Here is a 20,937-nt window from a genome sequence, read left to right on the forward strand (position 1 = left end):
TTAGAAAGTCATTAGATACAGTTATACTTACTTTTCAAAATAAAATGCAGTGTTTCAGAAAAATTACTTCCCTTGATGTCCCAAGACTATAGTAGATAGCAAAGAGATATCTTAAGTATGTCAAAACTGTATTAAGACTACCACACTAAGAATATTAAAATTACTTAAAAAGTCTAAACATTTACCTACCTACTGTATTCTTTTGTGTTCTACTATTTTGTCCGAATAAAAAAAAAAGAATATAATGACATTTAGTTTAATTTATAATTTGAACATCATTGTGGATAAAAACTTTAATTAACAGTGTATAAAAATAATTCACTATAATCTTCTACATCAAAAAAAATTTCATGCTCAAGTTGATTAGGTTTACAAATTGTTAACCATTCCATCATGTCTTCAGACATCTGCAAAGCACTCAAAGTTTCATCCATACTTCTATTTGATACTAAGTAACTTCCCTTCTTAATATACTTCTTAAAAAAATACCACATTTCTTTATGTTTTTCTGTGTCAACAAAAAAATCTAATACATTTATTATTATAATATTTGAATTTTGAACAATATCACATCTTTCCAAGATATCTGAATTTACTATTTTTATTTTGTTTGGATCCATTGTGAACTTCTTTACCATTTTTTCTTGAATCTCACAACATTCTTTATTCATTTCTACACCAACAATTGAGGATGCATTTGAAAGATAATAAGCCTGCAAAATAAGAAATAGATTATGATTAAATTAATAAGACAATCATTAAATATATACTTGATGTATTAAATACATATTTTAGACTTACACCATAAAGAACTGCTCCCAATCTGGAGCCAACATCTAAAATTTGCTTCTCCTCTAAATCATTTGGCAAGAGTACATAAAATATATACATAAGAGCTTGTTTGGACATTGAATGTGAAATAAAAATCAGCTCCTGTAATTATACAAAATTATAATTAAATAATCATAATTACAAAAGATTTTTAGAATAAGATAATGTGTTACTATTTCATCTATTGTTATTATTGAAGTTTGTTCTGTTTATATTTCATCATACAACATATATTTATACTAAATAAACATAATATTTTAAAAAATTGGAATTCAAATCACTAATAATGTCTTATCATTATTTATACTACTAAAACCAAGGTATAAACCAACAACTTACATTAATACCTCTAGACATGCAATCTGTGCAATAAAATCTTGATAACTTTCCTGATTTAACTAATTTGTCTACTTCCTTATCATCATAAAGAAACTCATCAACATGACATGTATTTTCTTTAGTACAATCAGCTTGATCTCCGACTATAGGTGGAATGATAACTTCGGAGGCCATTTCAGCTTTAAATGGAACTATCTTTTTCAAGCTATTTGCTACTTTAAATAACTGTTTCTCTTTTTTTTGTAAAGACTTTTTTATTTCTAAATCTGAAACACATGTTATATGTAAGCTTTAAATATATATTATATTAATTACAATGTATATAAGTATAAAAGAGAATAAAAGCTATTGTGGATACTGTACCTACTTGTAAAATACTTATTCTCCCTTATGTCTATTTATTTAAGCTTAATAACCTAAATATATATACCTTTCTTGTAACTCTGAGATGAAATCCATGATTCAATATTTTGTAAATCAGCTTCATTCAAGTCTGAAAATAAATCCAAAATTCGGCTTTTTGTTCCCAGCACAGATTCGTCGGTCATTGTTGATATTTGGTATTAAAGAGGTCAGATTTTTCAAAAAGTTAGTTTTTTTTCGCACATGGCGCAGACTATCTTAAACCTTTCGACCATACCGCCAATTCTTTCGTAGAATCAAAACAAATTAGTCTATTTGTCATGAGTCACAACTATCTACCTCAATTCTCTATGAGCCAGTGAAGTGAAACTGAAAACAGAAACACTGATAATATAGTTCTACCGGAATCTCATAGCAAATAGAGGAATAAAAATTTGTTGTGGGAAATACTGGGGAGATTGGTTTAAATGAACCTAATTTTTATTTATGTATGTATTCGTTATTTGTGAAAGTTGAAAAAGAGAATGTTGTAAATTAATTTGTGTATTTATTATATATTAATGATTTCTACTGTAAACGCTATCTTAATTTCTTTCTCTTTATTTAATAGCCTTACACATTTTTTTTATTATGATAGAGAGCAAGTGGCAACCCTAACCCAAAAAATAATATCTCGTCCCCGTACTATTATAGTATATTAGATCTGATTCTGAATATCTGTGATTACTACTCTTTGTCTGTTGTCATTGAATAGTTACTCTTTAGAGTAAACTAAACTTCTTTCTTTAAAAAATAAAATAAAAAAGGTAATTTAGAAGTGTGATGGTAACTGAAAATATCAATACTTACTGGAATTCAATACCTTTATTTTCATTATTTTCGAAATTCTACATGCCTCATTATGTTAACAAAACGCTTGAAGGTTGGCGAATTTAAGCAGTTGCCATTAGGAGCTTAGTCATCAGTGATTAATAAATTGCCTACAGCTTGTCACAGCTGCCTAGGTAATTCCGAGGATTTAAATAAGTTTAATTATTAAATATATATAAAAATGAGTGAAACCATCAGTTTACCTAAAACAATTGGTATTTGGATATCTGAGAAAAAAAGTCATAAACTTAATTGGAATGAATTAGTAAATGTTTGCCGGCGACATGGATATAATCTAATAAAAGTTAGTAAATAGAAGATTTAAAAAACAATATCTGTGCTTAACTATTTTATATTGAGTTTTAACAAACTCTTGCAGTTAAATTTGGATCAACCTATTGAGGAACAAGGAAATTTAGACGTTTTTCTACACAAATTGACAGATATTATAGCTGCATCAGACCAAGGTGATTCTAAAGTAAGTGCCCTTCACCTGCCTTCACAGTGCACAGTCTGCTTAATTTAACTATTTCCTTAATAGCTGACTTTATTTAAGATATAGAAACACAATGCAGATTAAAATTTATTAAAACTTACTCTTGGCTACCATCACACATTGCATCATACGACATGGAATGAATTACATATAATCACATACATAGATAGCTTTATTATTTTATATTTCAGGCTTCTGGTATTATTGGAAGAGTCGAGCAATACATATCAAATCATCCAAATGTTACTATTATAGATCCATTAAATAATGTGAGAATATTGTTAAATAGGTAAGCACTACAAATTAAGATAAATATGAAATTATGAGTAAAAGTATTATTGTGGTACTATACAATCCAGATTTATTTTTTGAAAGTAACCATTATTAACCAGTATTGATTTCCTATTTTAGATATATATACTACTCAATTATACAAGAAGAGCTCTCTCTACAAAAAATTGGTGTTTTCACACCAGCATTTGCTAAATTCACAACAAACAACATAGAACAAAATATTGAGATTATGAAGCAGAGAGGAGTCACATTCCCAGTTATATGTAAACCAACTTTAGCACATGGGTCAAAATTAGCCCATGAAATGATTTTGGTATGCAATCAAAGAGGGTTAAATGTATGTAAACCACCCTGTGTTGTGCAAAGTTTTGTCAACCATAGTGCTGTTTTATACAAAGTTTTTGTTGTTGGTAATAGGTGAGTATATTTCAAATATAATTTGGTGTAATAAGTTTTGGTTTTTGATTGAAAAAAAAAATTATCAACTTGAGATCATTTTTATATGTTAAACATCTGAAACCATTTACAAAGTTGTATCAGTAGTCTCAAACATTTTAATGTTTAATGTATTTTAGGTACTACATTCATAAAGTTTGCATATTACTGTATAAAATAATGATTTATAACTTTCTGTTTCCAGATATCACATATGTCAGCGACCCAGTTTAAAGAATTTTTACCCATCAGATGATATGGAACCTATATACTATACTACTGGCGAAGTAAGTAAAGCATGCAGTCAGTCAACACTTTCTATTCTAGATCCAAATGAAGCTCAATCAGAAAAAGACATTGACGAGGATAAAGTAAGAATGATAATCAAAGTATTGAGAAAGAGAATTGGCTTATTACTCTTAGGGTTTGATATTGTTATTGACAATTGGACAGGTAATCATGCATTAATAGATATAAATGTTTTTCCGAGTTATGATACATTTCCGAATTATTTTGAAAATTTATTAGATTGTATTGAAGAGAATGTTAAAAATATTGAAAATAGGTTTAATGGATTGATTAATGTGGGTTCTAATTCTATTCAGTGTGGAGTGACAGGAATGAATATTAATTAAGATGATATTACATGAAGTAATTGGCACAAAATTTGTGCTATTATAAATAATTATATTGGGATTAAAATGCGTGTACCTAAAATTAGGATTTTTTATTATCAGCTTTGCAATGGAGATAGTGTACTGGATACTTCAGTGGACACTTTTCAAATGCAATGTAGATTATAAAAACTCCTAGATATTAGTTTTTAAATTGTAGTTGCTATGAAAATTTCTAGACTTTATCAATAATAAAAGATGCAATGACCTGTATTTTGGCATGTGTTTTAATTAAAAAAATATAATACTTTATTCATGCAAAGGCATTTGTGCATTTGTAAATACAAAAAGTATTAATTTGTTAATATTAAAGGCACTTTTTACATGCCATTGTTTTTTGGTCTAAGTCAAAATGTTTTTTTAAGTCTTGCTTTGATTTAATACTATTCTTAATTATATTGATTTAATTATATGTATTATAAATACAAAATATTAAATTGTATTGAAACAATTAATTCAAATTCATTACGCTTTTTCACATAAGCTTTCTCAAAATAAGCTGTCAAATGTGCCAGAGTAAGATTAAAATCCTTATTCCTTCAATTTAGTTTTAAAGTCCAGTGAGTATTTGACAGTGCTCTATTACACGTCAACTAACATTTCATGCAATGCAATGTAAGAAAGACTAATCAGTGTATGAGTTAAGACTATAACAGGACTAGTCGAGTTTTCTGATATTAAAAGCCAGAACATGTGATTAAATTGTATAATAACACGCCTATTTAAATAAATAATTGGAATTTATATTTTATGTAAACCATTACATGCGATATTTAGCGGAAATACGGCATTGTCTAAGTTTAATTGACCAAAAACTTTTAAGATGTCATGATTCTAGAGTCGTTCACCTCGTTTTATTTTGCGTTTACCCCGTAATAAGGTCTAAATAAATCATACTTATTATTGTTTTTAAAGATTTATTCATTTGATTATGTACAGTGAATATGAGTCCCTGCAATATTTCAACGATAAAAATTTCGCTGTGCCTATATGTAAATACAAGTCGTATGACGTATCCAATTGCGCATTTGTCAGGTGGTCGCTTAAATTGACAACTGACGTAACGACAACTAAAGTATAATGACATACCAAAAGGAAGGAAATAGTTTTAAGTTTAAAATGAGACATCTAGTTGGCAATTGAGCTAATTTATGTTATAGAACGATGTCGTTAATTGGAATTATAATAGTTAAACTATGCCATTCCAGCTATTTAATTTATGAGACTGAATTTTTAGTATAAGATCTATTTAAGTGTAATTTGTTTATCTTTATATAACAATGTAACTACAGCTCCTATATTAAAATATTTAATACTGATGTTTTTTTCATTACATATTGTAATATTATAGTTTTATTTTAAAAATACCTTCAAAAGCAAGTGCATTAACCATTTTTCTTAAGACGGAGTCAAGTCTGTTTTTTATGGGTAAACTAAATCGTTGAACTTATTTTTTTCGAAGATTTTATTCCTATTGAAACGTATCACCGGAAAACAGAATAATTGTTGAGTTGTCGGTAATTCGAATTTATTAATATAGATTTTATTAAATTAATTAGTAAAAAAGCATTCCATTACCATCATTCCACCATTACATCCCACGATTATTATAAAATTATGTTATACTCTACTATACTATACTACCTATACTCTAGGTTGACTTTATTGGGAAATCGTAGGCCGCTGCTCTACCAATAAGTTTGATTAAGTCTTGGCCACGCACTACCCCAATTTGACTTAGAGTCCTTCAGTGTAATAATTCTGAAAAGGCGGACAACATACGTGTCTGATGGCAATGGCAGTGTCCACGCGACTTAAGGCCCAGCACGAATTTCTGTGTCAGTGTCTCGGGGTGGACTGCGGTAGGCAATGGAGACCTGGAGCACTGAGGCGCGCCGACCCGTAATAACAATTGGTTAGGTAAATCATGAAATTAATATAATTTTATCAATTTTTTTTCTGAAATGGATTACTTGACTTACGATAAAATATATCGTGTAAATTTCAAACTTATGTTCTATATATATTTTCGTCATAAAATGAATTCAAAGTGTCAAAAATTGGCTATGTTAGAATTTTTTCTATCGAGTGAAGTTATTTAAATCGTGTATCGATCTTTCAAAATGGATACATAAACTACTCAACTCCACCATATATTTTTTCCATTCGCCATACTTCAAGAAACGATGACAAAAAATGGAAAGAAACAATGAGCTTTTTTGGAGGTTGGCGACCGTATAGGCCATCACAGGTGTCTCTCGAGATTCGATCGACGGTCTTCAAAAATAAATTTAAAATTTTGTCGTAATATTACGTATTGTTAAAAATTAATTTATTTGGCATTCAATAACAAAGGAGCTGATTTATGACGGTTTAATGAACATAGTAGTTTCGTTGCTTAATTTACAACTAAGTGCAAAACTGCTGTCGCCCGAGGCGTTGCACTAATCGATGTAAGGCTACTTGTCTAATGCAACAATATTAATGTTGCTCTATTTATTACGCTAAGTAATCAAAGCCTTAACGGATAAATTGGTTTTCTGTAATCGCTATTACTTCAATTGATTTCAATTATCTTGTAGAATTTAGATTTTGCCCTTTCGTTCTCAGAGTCTTTTTAAGGCCATATAACTAGGAAAGTTATTTTAGTACGGGAAAACACGATCCGCGTTTATGTCTAGTCGTTCATTTAAGACCGAACATGAATCACGTGCAAATGGCAGTTGCAGCGGTGTTTTTTGATGTTTTACTGATTCGAATTAAAACCGCATATTAAAGCATTATAATATACAGGAAATAGCCCATTATATATTAGTTATTTGTTTTTATAATCGATTATAAGTCCCGAATAACCATGTATTTCTTAAAACACTGCGCTGTTGATCTTTGTTTTATTGTTATCGATCAACATTTTCATAACGGTAACATAGTTGTTGTTAATTCGACACAGTTCCGTGCATAAATCACGTGCAGTTAGTGTTGACTACAATTTATTCCACATTACGTAACATCATGGTTTTCCTAGGAAGTCGTAGAGATACACTCTTTATTATTCGTCCTTACTAGAGTTGCCTGGAAGTCCTTGTTAGTAGGTAATATGGTCCTCAGAAGTCATAATGAAAATAGTTTCCTTAAAATTCTAGTAATTTTAAGTATTAGAGCCGAGTTAACCTAGTGGTGAAGCGTGCGATTATCAACCCTTAGATCGTGCGTTCATTGCGGGAGGAAATCTTCAACTCTTACTTAAACTGTGAAGAAAAACGTCACGAGTAATCTGGCTTAATATTATCAAATTTAAATATTTTCGTATTTCGGTTATATTTTATCATCTTGCCTATAAAATTTTTAAATGATAAGAATAATTTTATGGAATTTTCCTAATTGTCTTCACAAATCACAAAAAGATCACGCAGCTTATTTAGAAGTTCTCTGAGGCGTAGGATAAATAGCTAGGGCATGTGACATTACTATTAACAATCAGCCAATAAATGCAATAGGTACTTCGTTATGAAACGGAAAGGTATAAAATACTATATAATATTAACAAGCAGTACTTATAACATAGTGATAGAGAGGCTGAGAATAACAACAACTATGTAACTAACCTACCTAATAAACAAAATTTTTCAAAATAAATATCTCTTGTTAAGTTTCCATAACTAAACCGTTGTATTGATTTTGCTAAAAAAATTGTCTTGCTTTTAATTTTGTCGGCCAGTCGTAATCAATCATAGTCTAATTCTAGAATTAATACAGAATAGAATAAAGAAATTTGATACCATGTAAACTATATATAAATTTATTAGAAATATTCGTACTTCTTATTGTTTTATATTGTGTATAATCTGTTTTGCGATTCAGTCAGCTGTGGGCAGAACTGGCTGTTGGACGTACGCCGCGCGCGCATTTCGTATTTCGCGATATTACGCCGCTCTCGTAAAAAGGAATTTTTGGTAATTTTCACTTGATCAATTAATGTGTTTCAACTTTTGTGATTCGGTTTTAAATCAATTTAAGTGCCTCTTAATTTGAAGTATATTTCAATGGAGTTAAAGGTTTCATAGTTTTTTGTGCTCAGTGGAGTGATTGGTTACCAAAATGAAACTGTAAAGGAGGTCTGCCGACAGGTAAATATAATAAAATAGTGCTTGTAGCAGCTAATATTATTATTAACTTAATAATATAACGCGTGAGTTCTGTTTATATGGGTTACAAGATTGTACTTTGTTTACAACCTCTACTTAAATAAAAATAAGTCTATTTCAAGGGTGTGTCTTCTACGCCTTAATATTTTTAAAGCCGGACTAACAAACTTATATTTACGTATATGAGACGTACCAGCCCACACGTACTATGTTATGTCTTAGCGAAATAATGACACCTAATTCATGGGATGCAAAATCTATCTTCAGTCTATAATTCAAAACATCTTGCTGTTAAGCCGTGGATGATAAAATGTATACTAATATATTACCCTCTCTTGACTTCAATATACACCGAACGAAAAATCTCGTAACATATTCTCGGTTAATAATTTACAGTAGAAACGAACAAAACATGGGAAAACTTTCACATTCATATTATTATATGCAAATGTCTATAACAATTTCACTTTAAAGAATACTACAATTTATAGTTTTTATTGTTTGTACCTGTTCATTCAAACAACTTCCATTTTGGGACACATATTTTATTCATAACGATCTCTCGTATCGTTTTTACGACGTTTTACTATAAATTTTTACTACTTTATACAATTTATTATCAGATAATAAATATCACTGAATAACGTAGCATCTTGTATCACATACTATTTAAAAACATTCTAGCTTTTATTATAGTAATAAGATAAATATTTTTATTTTTATAGGGAACTTTACACGCAAAAGGTAGCTCATTCAAATAGGTTTAAAACTAAACATCGTGTGGCTTTTAATAAAATTAAAGTTTAGTTCCTTACCCATTTAACGGTTATGATAATATTTTTATAACTTTAAGGGTAAAGAAGATATGCTTTTAAGTTTATAATTTTACTACCATTCAAATCGTTAGATACACAGGTTATTCCAAAATTTCGACTAAATACAGAATAGTTCTTGGCCAACTTCTTAGGTATAATTACATTAATAACTTGGTGATACTGAAGGATATCATGTATGGTAATCAATAATATTTCATATCAAACCTTTTTAACATTATCATTTTTATGAACGTATATCATCAAAATAAAAGCAATTGGTTCAGGAATATTATCTTTCATTTCGACTGATTTAAACGGCGACTAATAATAATTACGTGAAAGTTAAATGTTACTGTATATAATAGAACGTATATTGGCAGGCTCACTGTATATTTGTACAAGGTATGGTACCCAAATACCTCTAACAAGGATTTGTATGGAAATCTTCGTTTTGGGCGTCACATATTTCATGCAGACGTTCGCGCATGTTTTGTCTAACTCACTATAGAGCTACAGTTACACATTTCTCTGGAATAGCGTTCGATCAGTTATCGTCACATCTATTGAACGAATTAGAATCGCTTGAGTTACGTCCTTCGTTCATCGCGGATTCGTAACTGTACTAACTAGTTTGACTGTTTCTAATTGCGTGCACGTTAGGTGTTCATACTTTTTCTTGATCATGATGCCCAGTGGTTACAACCGGCTCAATACCCGCTGTTTCGTGTGTTTGTTTTCATTGCAGAAGTCGTTTTCAATTGTACAAGTTATTCTTTGTTGAGCCAAAGAATAACCTTGCCATTTAGGAAGGATTTTTCAAATAATATAATTGAGAACGATTATTTTCATTTCTCCCGAGTGGCAAAAGTAAACTATGTAATAAGCTAGGGTCAATAAAATCTACAGCTATAGCATAAGGGTAATATAAAAGTCTTGGGGAAGAATATAGAAACAGACAATTTCAAATCATATAATATGATAGAGTGAAGAAAGTAATCTAACGTTAGTAATTAGTTTGTTAATGTTGCGTATTGAATTTTTACATGATATATTTAACCGTTATGAAAATATAATTGTTACGGACTTGTTAACATACTTTCGCTGATGACTTAGGTTATACAAAAGTTTTTACGAAATTATGTCTCATTCAATAACCGAACTTATAGTTACAATAATTCAAAACGTTCGAAATCGTGTTTGGTAGTTTTTATTTAAGTTGGTATGTAAATACCAATTTAGTATTTACTTTACGCAACTGATTATTTTAAATGGACTGGACATTTTAAAACACGCGTAATAAGCAAACAAACAATAAAAGATGTTAAGGGGCGCCTTCAGGTGGTCAAGCGTTCGCATTGAGTGGTAGCCGTGAGAATTACAAGTCGTTTTTGCTAAATGCAAGTTTAAGAGCACGGCTATTTTAAGCAATAGCCTGTTTTAATGTTAATTAACTTCCTACTTGAATTTTGTTTCAACGCGTTTTAGGAAAACCTTGAATAAAGCTTATTACTTTAAACTAGAATTTGAAAAGTCTCTGTCCAGTTTTAGGCGCATACATTTTTAACTCGTTTAAACATATTCTTATTATTATATCATAGGTTTGTTAGAAAAAGGACTCCCAATCTCTTGTAAGATTAAGCTAATTAAGTATCGACTTTGGGCAAATATTAAGGGTTTAATTATTTAGGAGCGACATGCGTTAATTAACGCAGTATTTTGTTTTTGGCTTGCGCGTCGTTGCCGGCCATTTAAGAAATACTCTTCTCGTAAAGCCTACTTTGTTTTGTTTTGCAAATAGTCGAAAATAACCTAAAATAACGAAGCACATATCAGTCAGTCCAAAGTATAATACGCGTCCATCCCAGTCTTTTGTTATGTCTGACAGGTCAAGGCTGGTGTCGACAATTTGTTCATCTCAAAGTGTCAGACTGACAGACGTGATCCCATTAAACAATGGAGATAGGAACTTTTAAGGAACAATGCAAGTATCCTTAACCAGGTGGCGCTGTATGATATTTTAGGGGTTTAATAATTTAATAATTAATTGGTTAAGTAAGAATAGCTCCTTGTTCGAGATAAGTTGCACGAATACCAAGAGCATAGTTGAAGCAGATGTATTGTTTCATTAATTGTCTATTTATCTTTTTATAGAACGCAGATGCTTGTACCAGGTGTATGATAAACATAGTATAAGGGTTAATGCCCATGTCATTGATAATTGAATTAAACTTTTTGTGAAATTAACTTCGATGCAATGTGTTGAATGAAACTAATACGTTTTTGGCGGTATGTATCAACTCTTGTAGTTAAAGTGCGTACATTGACATCCTTATCTATACTGATTAACATCGGCTATATTTATTTCCAAAAAATAAAATAAACGCTCAGCGTTGCGTGCGAAACCGGGTTGTTAGTTTTTTAATATTCTGGAATAGAGACTATTATCTTAGTTTAACTATATTTTCTCAGTTTTCCCTCAACTGGCCTAACGACACGTACTCATAGTTAAAATTAGTTTGTTCACAGATTAAAGATAATTATATAATCTTTTGGTTATATTGCTTATTTAATTTATAAAAAATAATTAAATTATTGCAACCTTAGAGAAGAGCTTATCCTAAAAAAATTTACCCTAGCTTTTTGGTTTTCATATGAATTTCACTATCTGGATTATCCTATTTGTTCTGATGTACAAAATTACATACAATACAAACAAGAAATGGTAACTTAATAAGATTTGAGGTTAGTGTGTACTAACTACATTCAATGTTCTAAACTCTTGGCATTTCACTAGAAATATCTCTTAATCTGCTTGTACAGTTGAAATACTTTGTCAAACGATTAAAGATAACAATGATTTAACTTTCGATCAAATTCTACACTGAAATAACAATCGGAAATAGATAGCAATTTATATAAATTTTAAGCTTAAGCAGTCGTCCTAAACATATAAGATTAGTAGCGCTTAGTTTATATTTAATATATCTATTATGTAATATTACGTTTAATAAAAATTACGATTGCTTCCTAGGATATCTTACATGTATTTTTGCACTACTTGTCTTATGTAATTTAATACATTTTTTTTTCTTTACTCACAGTGGTTGCTGGAAGAGATCGCTCGAAAGCGATAAGGCCGCCCTCCTATTGATTTAACTATGTACATTTTTTATATCGTAATGTTACGAAGTGTTAATAAATAAATAAATATCTTGTATGGTAATAAATCATAATTCGATTTTTGCCCTTTTTATTAAAAAATGTTAATTACATTTTCGTTGTAGTTTACAGACGTGATATTAACGCAAATGGTGAAAGAATGTTTTATTAAAACAAATTATTAAATCGTTTTTTATTATGTATATTATGGGGATTGAAGTTTATTGTACCTTAACTTTTTTATGAAAACTTCTTTTCCATAGCTATTCTCTGTAATCGATAACCGATGTGATCTGTGCCTAATAAAACTAAAGCGATTTTGCAACTTTGACAGATGACATAATGAGGCCTTTTGAGGAACGTATATCAAAATAATGCATCCTTGATGTTGTTCATGATTCCCTTTAATGTTGGCAATTTACTTGAAACTGACGCAGGCATGAAAACATCACGTACCACCCCCTGATTATAGTGCGGAGTAAAGCAAAGAATAATTGCCCTCGTTAAAATATTATAGGTTTTAACTTGTATCAAAGACACGCTAAGACGGCCGCTTTTAACACTATAGCTACAGTAATGGCAATAAAATTTATCAGTTTGAAAATGTAATTTGTATAAGGTCGAAACAATGCTGTCCATAAAGTTAAAACTATTTCCATAATATTAAAAAAAAAACAATGCTGTCAAAAATAATTCGGTTTCAAATCGTATCGCTACCATTATTGTGACATGGGATATTAGACCCTATTAAGAATTGAGAAAAGTGCATGTGGGCATACATGCAGTTTCGTACCGACATGCCAAAAACTTTTATTTCACGAGTATATTTCAAAAACGCTACCTTACTGTGGTTTTGGTAGAGCACCGAGGCAAACCCGTGATCTTTAAATACGGTATGTATGATAATGTGGTATTTACTTTGACCAACTATTCCATACATGCATAAAACAGATATTGCAGTCAGTTACGGAGATTTTGCTTAATTTGGCACTTAATGAGGTAACGTGCCGAAAGTTGAACTTTTTTTATCGTTCTTACATTGTAAAGATGATACAATCTGTGCTCGTTATAAATGAGGTATGCTGAAAACGTTTATCAGTTTTTCCTTGCTTATTAAACGTGCAATTTTAAAGCTAATTTAAATTCATTAAATTTTGTCTTATAATATATATGTTTGAGACGCTGTTATTTGTCAAAGGCAGTAAATGTCGTAGGTATATAATAGAAGTTACAAGAGCGTTGCTATTGAATTGCAATTGTGTTCTATAGACATAAAAATAAAATAAATCATTTGCGCTACTATGATTTTAGGTCTGGACCATTTGATCATGTATCTATCTAATAGGCAAGTAGGTGATCAGACTCGAGTGCCTAACACATGGTCGTCGAATAATCAAATTAAATATTCTGTGTCCATAATTGAAAACGCTTTATTCCTTACAAAACAAATAACATTTTATTAAGGTTTTTGTAATGATTTAGTGGATCATAAAAACAGTGCCAACACAACAACTTTTAAGGTCTGGGCCTCCGAATACTGTATCTCTTTCGTGACCCTTTAGTTCTGTTTAATAGGCCAGTAGGTGATCTGGAGTGAGTAGGTTTCCTCACGATGGTTTCGGTTCGGTTCGAGCGAATATTAAATGCGCGCATAGACTGAAAGCCGGGGATCGAACCTACGACCTCAGGGATGAGAGTCACACGCTGCCACATGCCACACTGCAAGACTGCTTAACTCTTTAATATTTTATATAGACATAAATACTCCTAAAAAATCATTGATATTGGTCATATGTAAGTACTCCTATACTTAAAAGTAAGATATACAAAATCCGAAACATGAAAATTAATCATAAAAAGAAAATCTAAGCACTTTAATAAATGTAATGTACAAGTACTACGGAACGGCTTTACGAATTGATTTATACAATTAAATATAGATGGCGTCAGGATAATAAATATCGACAACTTAGTATAATAATTAATCTGTTTACTAACGCATCACTGCAATCGTTTTCTACCTGCATTATGCACCTGCTTAGACGGGCCTAGGGAATAATTTTCCGGCCAATGCTACACGACAATTATGTCCGCTACTGTGATGTAATTGTTGATGATAAAGTGTCTCAGGCTCCATTGGTTAAGCCTGAATTCTTTAAGATTTTTCTGTATCATCGTTTAGTTTATGCGTTTTATATATTTTTAGTAATCGCTTCGACATCTAGGTATTCTTTGACAGTAATATGATAAATCGGTGAAGTTTCTTTGTAAGCTGCTGTGTACATCGAATCACAAGCGTAAGTCTATATAATTGTTATATTTGGATTTTACAATATATTTGATTGTTATAAAAATTATTCCCGATTTCACGCAACTACTGTTGGCAAATCAAAGTCGTGCAGGAAATATAACACTAGGTTTTTTATAACATAATCTGCATTAATATTGAATTTTGTAGAATGAAAAATAACTGTATTAATTTCTTTCGATCCTCATACACTTTAGATATACAAAGAAAGCATAGCAATTTAATCTATGTAATGATTATAAGGTAGTTTATCTCTTATTACGGAAGGCGATACGCTTATTTGATTCCGGATATCGCAACTAATATTTACGGAAAATCTATTCGATCTTTATACTTAATATGAGTAATTAATAAGTAATATAAATTGCGTATGTAAACCAACGTCAAAAATATTATAAACAGTTTATAGCAATTATTGCAAGTTATTTTTACTTGAAATTTATATTTACAATTACCCAGTAGACTAGAGTATCAAATGGATTAGTCATGATTTAAACCATTCCTTCTTGTAAAACACATAATTAAAGATACAAAAAAGTAAAAGTTATTAAAATACACCCAAGACGTTTTAGTTATTTGCAATTCAATTAACATAATAATATGTATGTGTTAAGTAATGATTAGAAGCCTATGCTGGAAGCCACAATGCTCTTAAAACTGGGTGGGTGTAAATTAGCTAGGTCACCAGGTAAAAGGTGACTGCTCTGTGGCAAATATACAGTGTCTATTGTCTGCGAGCTTTCTACTAACGATATACATGTAACCACGTAGGTTTTACCATAAATTACTACATAACTCTGTAGAATCATTACTATAAGAGTTATTTTGTTGTATTTTAAAATTTATGTTTTTGCATTCTGTGTAAGTATTGTGTATATTTTACTGTGTGTGTGTGACAAAACTTATTTCATCTATTTTAGCACAAGTAAGATACACAGGTTTATACATTATGTGCCTCTTAAAAAAGTCCTTAAAGTCTCTAAATGGCCTAATTATAAAACATGGACTAAAGATAGGGTCGTGCAGTATTGGCTTAGTGGCTTCATCCCCGGCTGTGCACCAATAGACTTTCTTTCTATGTGCGCATTTAAAATTCGCTCGAACGGTGAAGGAAAACATCGTGAGGAAACCGACTTGACTTCACTAAAAAATTGACGGCGTTTTTCAGGCAAAGGAGGCTGATTGCCTAGTTGCCAATTAGATTGACAAATGATCATGAAACAGATACAGAAATCTGAGGGCCAGACCTAAAAAGGTAGTAGCGCCATTGATTTTTTTTAAAGATAGTGTCGCGTTTTTTGCTAGTATTAACTAGTGCAGGTTTTGTAGGATCATATTTATCGTCTTTTGTTAACATAGCTTTTACACATTACAACGTGCGTGGTCACGGTGTCGCTGTAATGTGTAAAGCTGTTTCGCACGCGAAACGTCGGAAAAATTTAAAATTAAAATTATGTAAAATAATTATAAGTTTATAATAATACAAATAGCTTTAATCCGGTTAAAAAAGTTTTTTCTATCAAGGATCATATTTGTAATGTTAGAAGTACTAATTACTAACTTTTTCCAAATTAAAATCTACAAATATATTTCTTAAATATTTCCTTTATTATGTGAGATAATTTTGGCATTTTTATACAAATAGAACTCTTACCAGAGGTTCTAGACACAACCAAGCTTTATCATCGAGTAAACAATAGTAGTAATATTTTAAATAACCTGCCTATATTAGAAGTGGTAAAAGCTAAAGGGTATCAAATTGATGAGCTAAGCCGGCTCTCACGGCTTCGTTCATTTGGCTAACAATTCGCAATCGTTATCGACTAATACACACCGAAGCCACGTTGTACATCCATTTATGGAACCAACGGATAGAACGGATTTCTAAACTGAAATATGTTGTATTGTATTAGACTAAAATTAACATTCAAAGATGAGGAAATGCAATGTAGCAAGCGACTGCGTGGAATTAAGATATTTTCTCCCATACATATATTCTTGTAAATATAAACAAAGTTACTTTCCATACGTCGACCGGAACTTCACCCACGCCTATGTTGTTTGCTATGGAAATCTTGTGTACTTAAATGTTTCTGCGTATCAGCTGTTATGTATAACTCTTATCTTTACGAACTTTAGCTATATTATTTTTAATTAAATTTAAATTTTTGGACATCCTTATTGTCTTTATAAAACGAAACGTTATATTATCTAGATAGATATTTATTACAATGTACATCGCGTTAAGTCTGTGAAGAATGCATACAAAATATGAAATACTGCCTTGTATAGATACAAAAGGCAGACAAAGAAGAAATACATCTATTTCTTTTACAGCTAAGGTCCGCCTTCACAACCTTATATGTGAGTATTATAAGTGCAACAGTTTGTTCACGTTAATCTTTATATGAAGAGCGTAGTTTTGTCTTGAATTGGACTTTGGAAAGATACAGGCATAATAGTATGCAGATACGAAAGCGTCGACAACTTTTCTAAATTTTAATTTAATGATATGTCATTGTTATCTGACTTACGAATAAAAGCAAATACGTGTACATTGAATTGCATATTATTACTGCTATTACAGAGATGGATGGACTTTCGTCAATTTCAAAGCCCTATTGTAGTTCAGCTCTCAATAAAAACGATTTCACAATACATGGCCTGAATAACATTACTCAACTGAGGCACTTTAAATTTCAACTTTATGATTCTATGTTAGCATATAAAGATTCCCTATGTACTGTAATTTCTTAATTAAAATTTTTTTCCGACGTTTCGCGTGCTTTTCAGCGTGCGTGATCACGGTGACTACTTAAAATTTAGAATTATGTAAATAATTATAAGTTTTTAATAATAATACATAGCTTTAATCCGTTCAAAAAGTGTTTTTCTTACTGAGAATAAACTTCGTTAAAATATAAATGCAGATTTTTAAAATTTTAACATTATACCGGAACTTCAACAAAATGCTGTCACAATATTGAAAAGTTAATTGAATTATGACGAGAGAGCCAAAGCTGTTGCGCGGGCGCAGACGTGAGCCACTAATGAGGCCGATCGTATCGGAGGGCTCACTTTCACTTTGCAGGGAAATCAAAGAATATAGATCAGTTGATATGCATATCTACTTTTTAATAAAAAATTATATTATTCACTATTATAAAACTAAATATGTATTAAATAAGTAGATACATGTAGTATTAAAATCATTAAACAATAAAGACTACATGCAAGTTTAGCTATAAAAAAAAAGTGTCGATTTTTCTCCCGGGATGGCTACAGCACTGATTTTCAATAAGCCAAGCGGACAACAGGCAGTGAATGGTGATCTAATTTCGTTGGGAACGGCAAATTGTGTCTCCGTGCCCCATATATGGGGATCTGGGGGGACTATATAGGATTACGTGTAATACTTGCTTTAATCTGGATGGTGATCCATTCCTATTGGTAAATTCCTAATTTTTCTATCAAATTACATTGCCCCGAGAGCACAATTTTATCAATCGTTTATCCAATTGAATACGTTTAACGTCTTATCAAACAATATTTGACTTGGTTCATTTATACTTTATATTTATTTAATGTGTAAAAGCTATTTCAACAAAAGACAATACTAAGTTTATTCTCATTAATACATACATGTCACTTACATGAGAATACAATTAATATAAAAAGTAAAATACGTTTCGTTACCGACGCTGTTACTATTATATTCAAACAAATCAAAATATTGACTAAATAAATAAGCTAAAACCTTTTACTTTGGCTTATATGTAAACCTATACATAGAAATAGGTAGTTGACGTGTCAACCAGGAACCTCTACTGATATTCCTGGTAAACAGTGAAGGCAATTTCCCGTGTGAAAAATTGAACTTGGTCCAATCAATGGATTGATGACAAAATTTCACATCCATAAAGCCGGGCGTTGTTAAAATATTCTATTCATTTGCAGCCAATATATGTTTTTACATGAAATCGTTACATTTTTTTTGCAATAAACATATTTTTAACAACACATTTTTGAGTTGTAATTAAAATACTTATGGAATTTGCTGCTTGTATGTTTTTTTATTCGTAATAGTTTCTGTTATAATATTTAGTCCCAAGGACATATCTGACAATACTCAAGACGAACTAACGAAATAAAACTAGAACTGAACGTACTCATTCTAGAAACAACTGTTGTTCATTCTTCATAAATATATATGTTTATAATCTAAACGATAATAATCTCAGGCCTCGCTAAACGCACTATACAAAGAAGATTTAATTTCAATAGCTATGTCAAAACATGAAGTCGTTAACACTACAGACAGATCTTTGAACTGTGTTTTTACAAATTGAATGCGTCATCACGATCTCTCGTTGAATAATGGAACTCAATTTATCGTTACTCAAAGCTTTTACCGACTTTAAAAAGAGACTAAATTCGAACGATAATGGGCCGATATTAACATTGCTACTATTAAAATTTTGGATTCTGATAATTTTGGTCATACGAGTGAATTTACGGTTATTAACCTATGATTCCTCAAGAAGTACGTAACTTTCACAGGACAAGCGAGCGTTAGATGTGTATGGACAGAAATTCCATTGGTTCACGGCCGGGATTGAAACTATGACGTTACCAGAAATAAGGGTCTTACACTGAAGCCACTAGGCCAACGCTCCTCTACGTTTTTTTATATATTTGAACATCGTGGATAATGTAGTTGGGCATACCTATAACCGCTAAAATTAATTTGTAGGTCTACAACCTCAACCTGGTAAATGTCTACTAAAGTCAACTCGGGAACTTCCAACCTTGCCCTATTTCCTTATTATACTCTTTTTTTCTTTACAGTAAGTTAATTTTACGGTTAGATAAACAGCGTTTACAAGGCAATTACAATTTCTTGCTGCGTAAATTGAGTTTTGTAGTTCGAATATATTACAAATATAAATACTGAACACCGATATCATAAAAATATGTAGCAACTAAATGATTTCGACGTATTTACGTAGTAAAGTTCAATTTAAGTCATAAACTGTTGAATTTATGTTTCCAGCACATGTTTCGTATGAGTTTGGACTTGGAATGTTGGAAGTTTGAAATAACTTCGCCTGGAGTTACGTCACAAATTTGAAGTTTATTCATCGTATCTTTCTGTCAGGTATAACCGTATGTATAAATATTTAATTATCTAGATAGACATATACGAGACCGATTTAAAATACGGTTGTTTTGTATTTTTCTGTTCTTATGACCAAAACATGACAAAGGCAGTAGTTAGCGTAATGGAAAAGAATCTTAAATTTGAATAAACCTTCAACTCTACCGGATAGTGGGTCAAAGTGGAAGTAGAGTTACCTTTAGAAAAGTAAATTGAAAAATTGTAGTCATGCTGCTAAGAGCCAACAGCTAATGATATTGTATTGTAAAATGCATACATTAGGGTACACGATACGTCTGTTGAGTTCTTAATACGCCTAGGGGGTGTTTCCATACAAACTTTTGTTGATGGTACCCTGACACGTAAGCTATTCTTCCTTTTAAGATACCTGTTTGGAATCGTTAAGGAAAGTCTCTCGGCATCTTACATTGCGCTAAGGAGCTACGGGGTAACACTCCTATTCTATATGTGAATAGACCTTATTAACGTAAAGTACATTAAACTTTCCGCTAATTCTTTTCTACAGGACTTCTTACGTTGTTTTAATTCTGATTCACCGCATCTCCTGCGGCTTCGTTGTGGCAAAGGAATTGGTTCCTCGTTTTAGTGTCTTGAATCAAGTCTGTGAGACTGTCCTACGTCACTTTAAAGCCTAATTTGTATTCCACATTGTGAGTTTTGATACTTTCTGAAATTTGTCAACTAATTGTGTATAGTTTCGCTGATCATTCTGTGCAAATAAATATTGTCTTTTGTTAACATAGCTTTTACATATTAAGTAAAACACTTTTATAAACTTATAATTATTAACATAATTTTAAATTTAAATTTTTCCGACGCTTCGCGTGCTTTACAGCGTGCGTGGTCACGCAAATAAATACGATTAATATAGAAATATCATATATTTTGCGCTGCCCAGGTTTACTAATTTGAAGGTACTAGTAAATAATAAATATATAGCTACCGCTCTCACAGTTGTTTTGAAGTGTGTCAGTACTTTGTCTAAAAGTAAACACGCTTTATGAACGCTTGTTACTTGACACTAATTGT

General features: G+C 31.0%; 3 protein-coding genes across 4 annotated transcripts in view; 2 read left to right on the top strand and 1 right to left on the bottom strand.

The window, feature by feature from the left end:
• Positions 1-265: 265 nt before the first annotated feature.
• Positions 266-1,903, bottom strand: LOC123717673. The gene is made up of 4 exons (XM_045673842.1): positions 1,601-1,903; positions 1,171-1,436; positions 802-933; positions 266-713 (listed from the first exon to the last, which is right to left on the bottom strand). Exons 1-4 carry the CDS (start codon positions 1,716-1,718, stop codon positions 294-296), a joined length of 936 nt encoding a protein of 311 aa, XP_045529798.1. The 5' UTR covers positions 1,719-1,903; the 3' UTR covers positions 266-293.
• A 442-nt stretch (positions 1,904-2,345) lies between these two features.
• LOC123717600 (inositol-tetrakisphosphate 1-kinase-like) lies at positions 2,346-4,515 on the top strand. Its single transcript, XM_045673720.1, has 5 exons — positions 2,346-2,707; positions 2,783-2,881; positions 3,091-3,188; positions 3,311-3,610; positions 3,834-4,515. Exons 1-5 carry the CDS (start codon positions 2,585-2,587, stop codon positions 4,261-4,263), a joined length of 1,050 nt encoding a protein of 349 aa, XP_045529676.1. The 5' UTR covers positions 2,346-2,584; the 3' UTR covers positions 4,264-4,515.
• Positions 4,516-8,180: 3,665 nt separating this feature from the next.
• LOC123708795 (apoptosis-stimulating of p53 protein 1) overlaps positions 8,181-20,937 on the top strand; it is a 175,796-nt gene continuing 163,039 nt past the window's right edge. For both annotated transcript variants that reach the window (XM_045659717.1, XM_045659741.1), the window contains exon 1: positions 8,181-8,429. The gene's annotated coding sequence lies outside the window, so the exon portion shown is untranslated. The remainder of the gene's footprint in view (positions 8,430-20,937) is intronic.

This window comes from Pieris brassicae, chromosome 1 (assembly GCF_905147105.1).
Source record: "Pieris brassicae chromosome 1, ilPieBrab1.1, whole genome shotgun sequence".
NCBI lineage: Eukaryota > Metazoa > Arthropoda > Insecta > Lepidoptera > Pieridae > Pieris > Pieris brassicae.

Coding starts and splice junctions, on each gene's coding strand:
- LOC123717673 (XM_045673842.1), bottom strand. CDS start 1,718: ATGACCGACGAATCTGTGCTGGGAACAAAAAGCCGAATTTTGGATTTA. Junction 1,437..1,600: donor ATCTCAGAGTTACAAGAAAG/GTATATATATTT, acceptor CATGTGTTTCAG/ATTTAGAAATAAAAAAGTCT. Junction 714..801: donor TGGGAGCAGTTCTTTATGGT/GTAAGTCTAAAA, acceptor CTTATTTTGCAG/GCTTATTATCTTTCAAATGC.
- LOC123717600 (XM_045673720.1), top strand. CDS start 2,585: ATGAGTGAAACCATCAGTTTACCTAAAACAATTGGTATTTGGATATCT. Junction 2,882..3,090: donor CAGACCAAGGTGATTCTAAA/GTAAGTGCCCTT, acceptor TTTATATTTCAG/GCTTCTGGTATTATTGGAAG. Junction 3,189..3,310: donor GTGAGAATATTGTTAAATAG/GTAAGCACTACA, acceptor TTCCTATTTTAG/ATATATATACTACTCAATTA.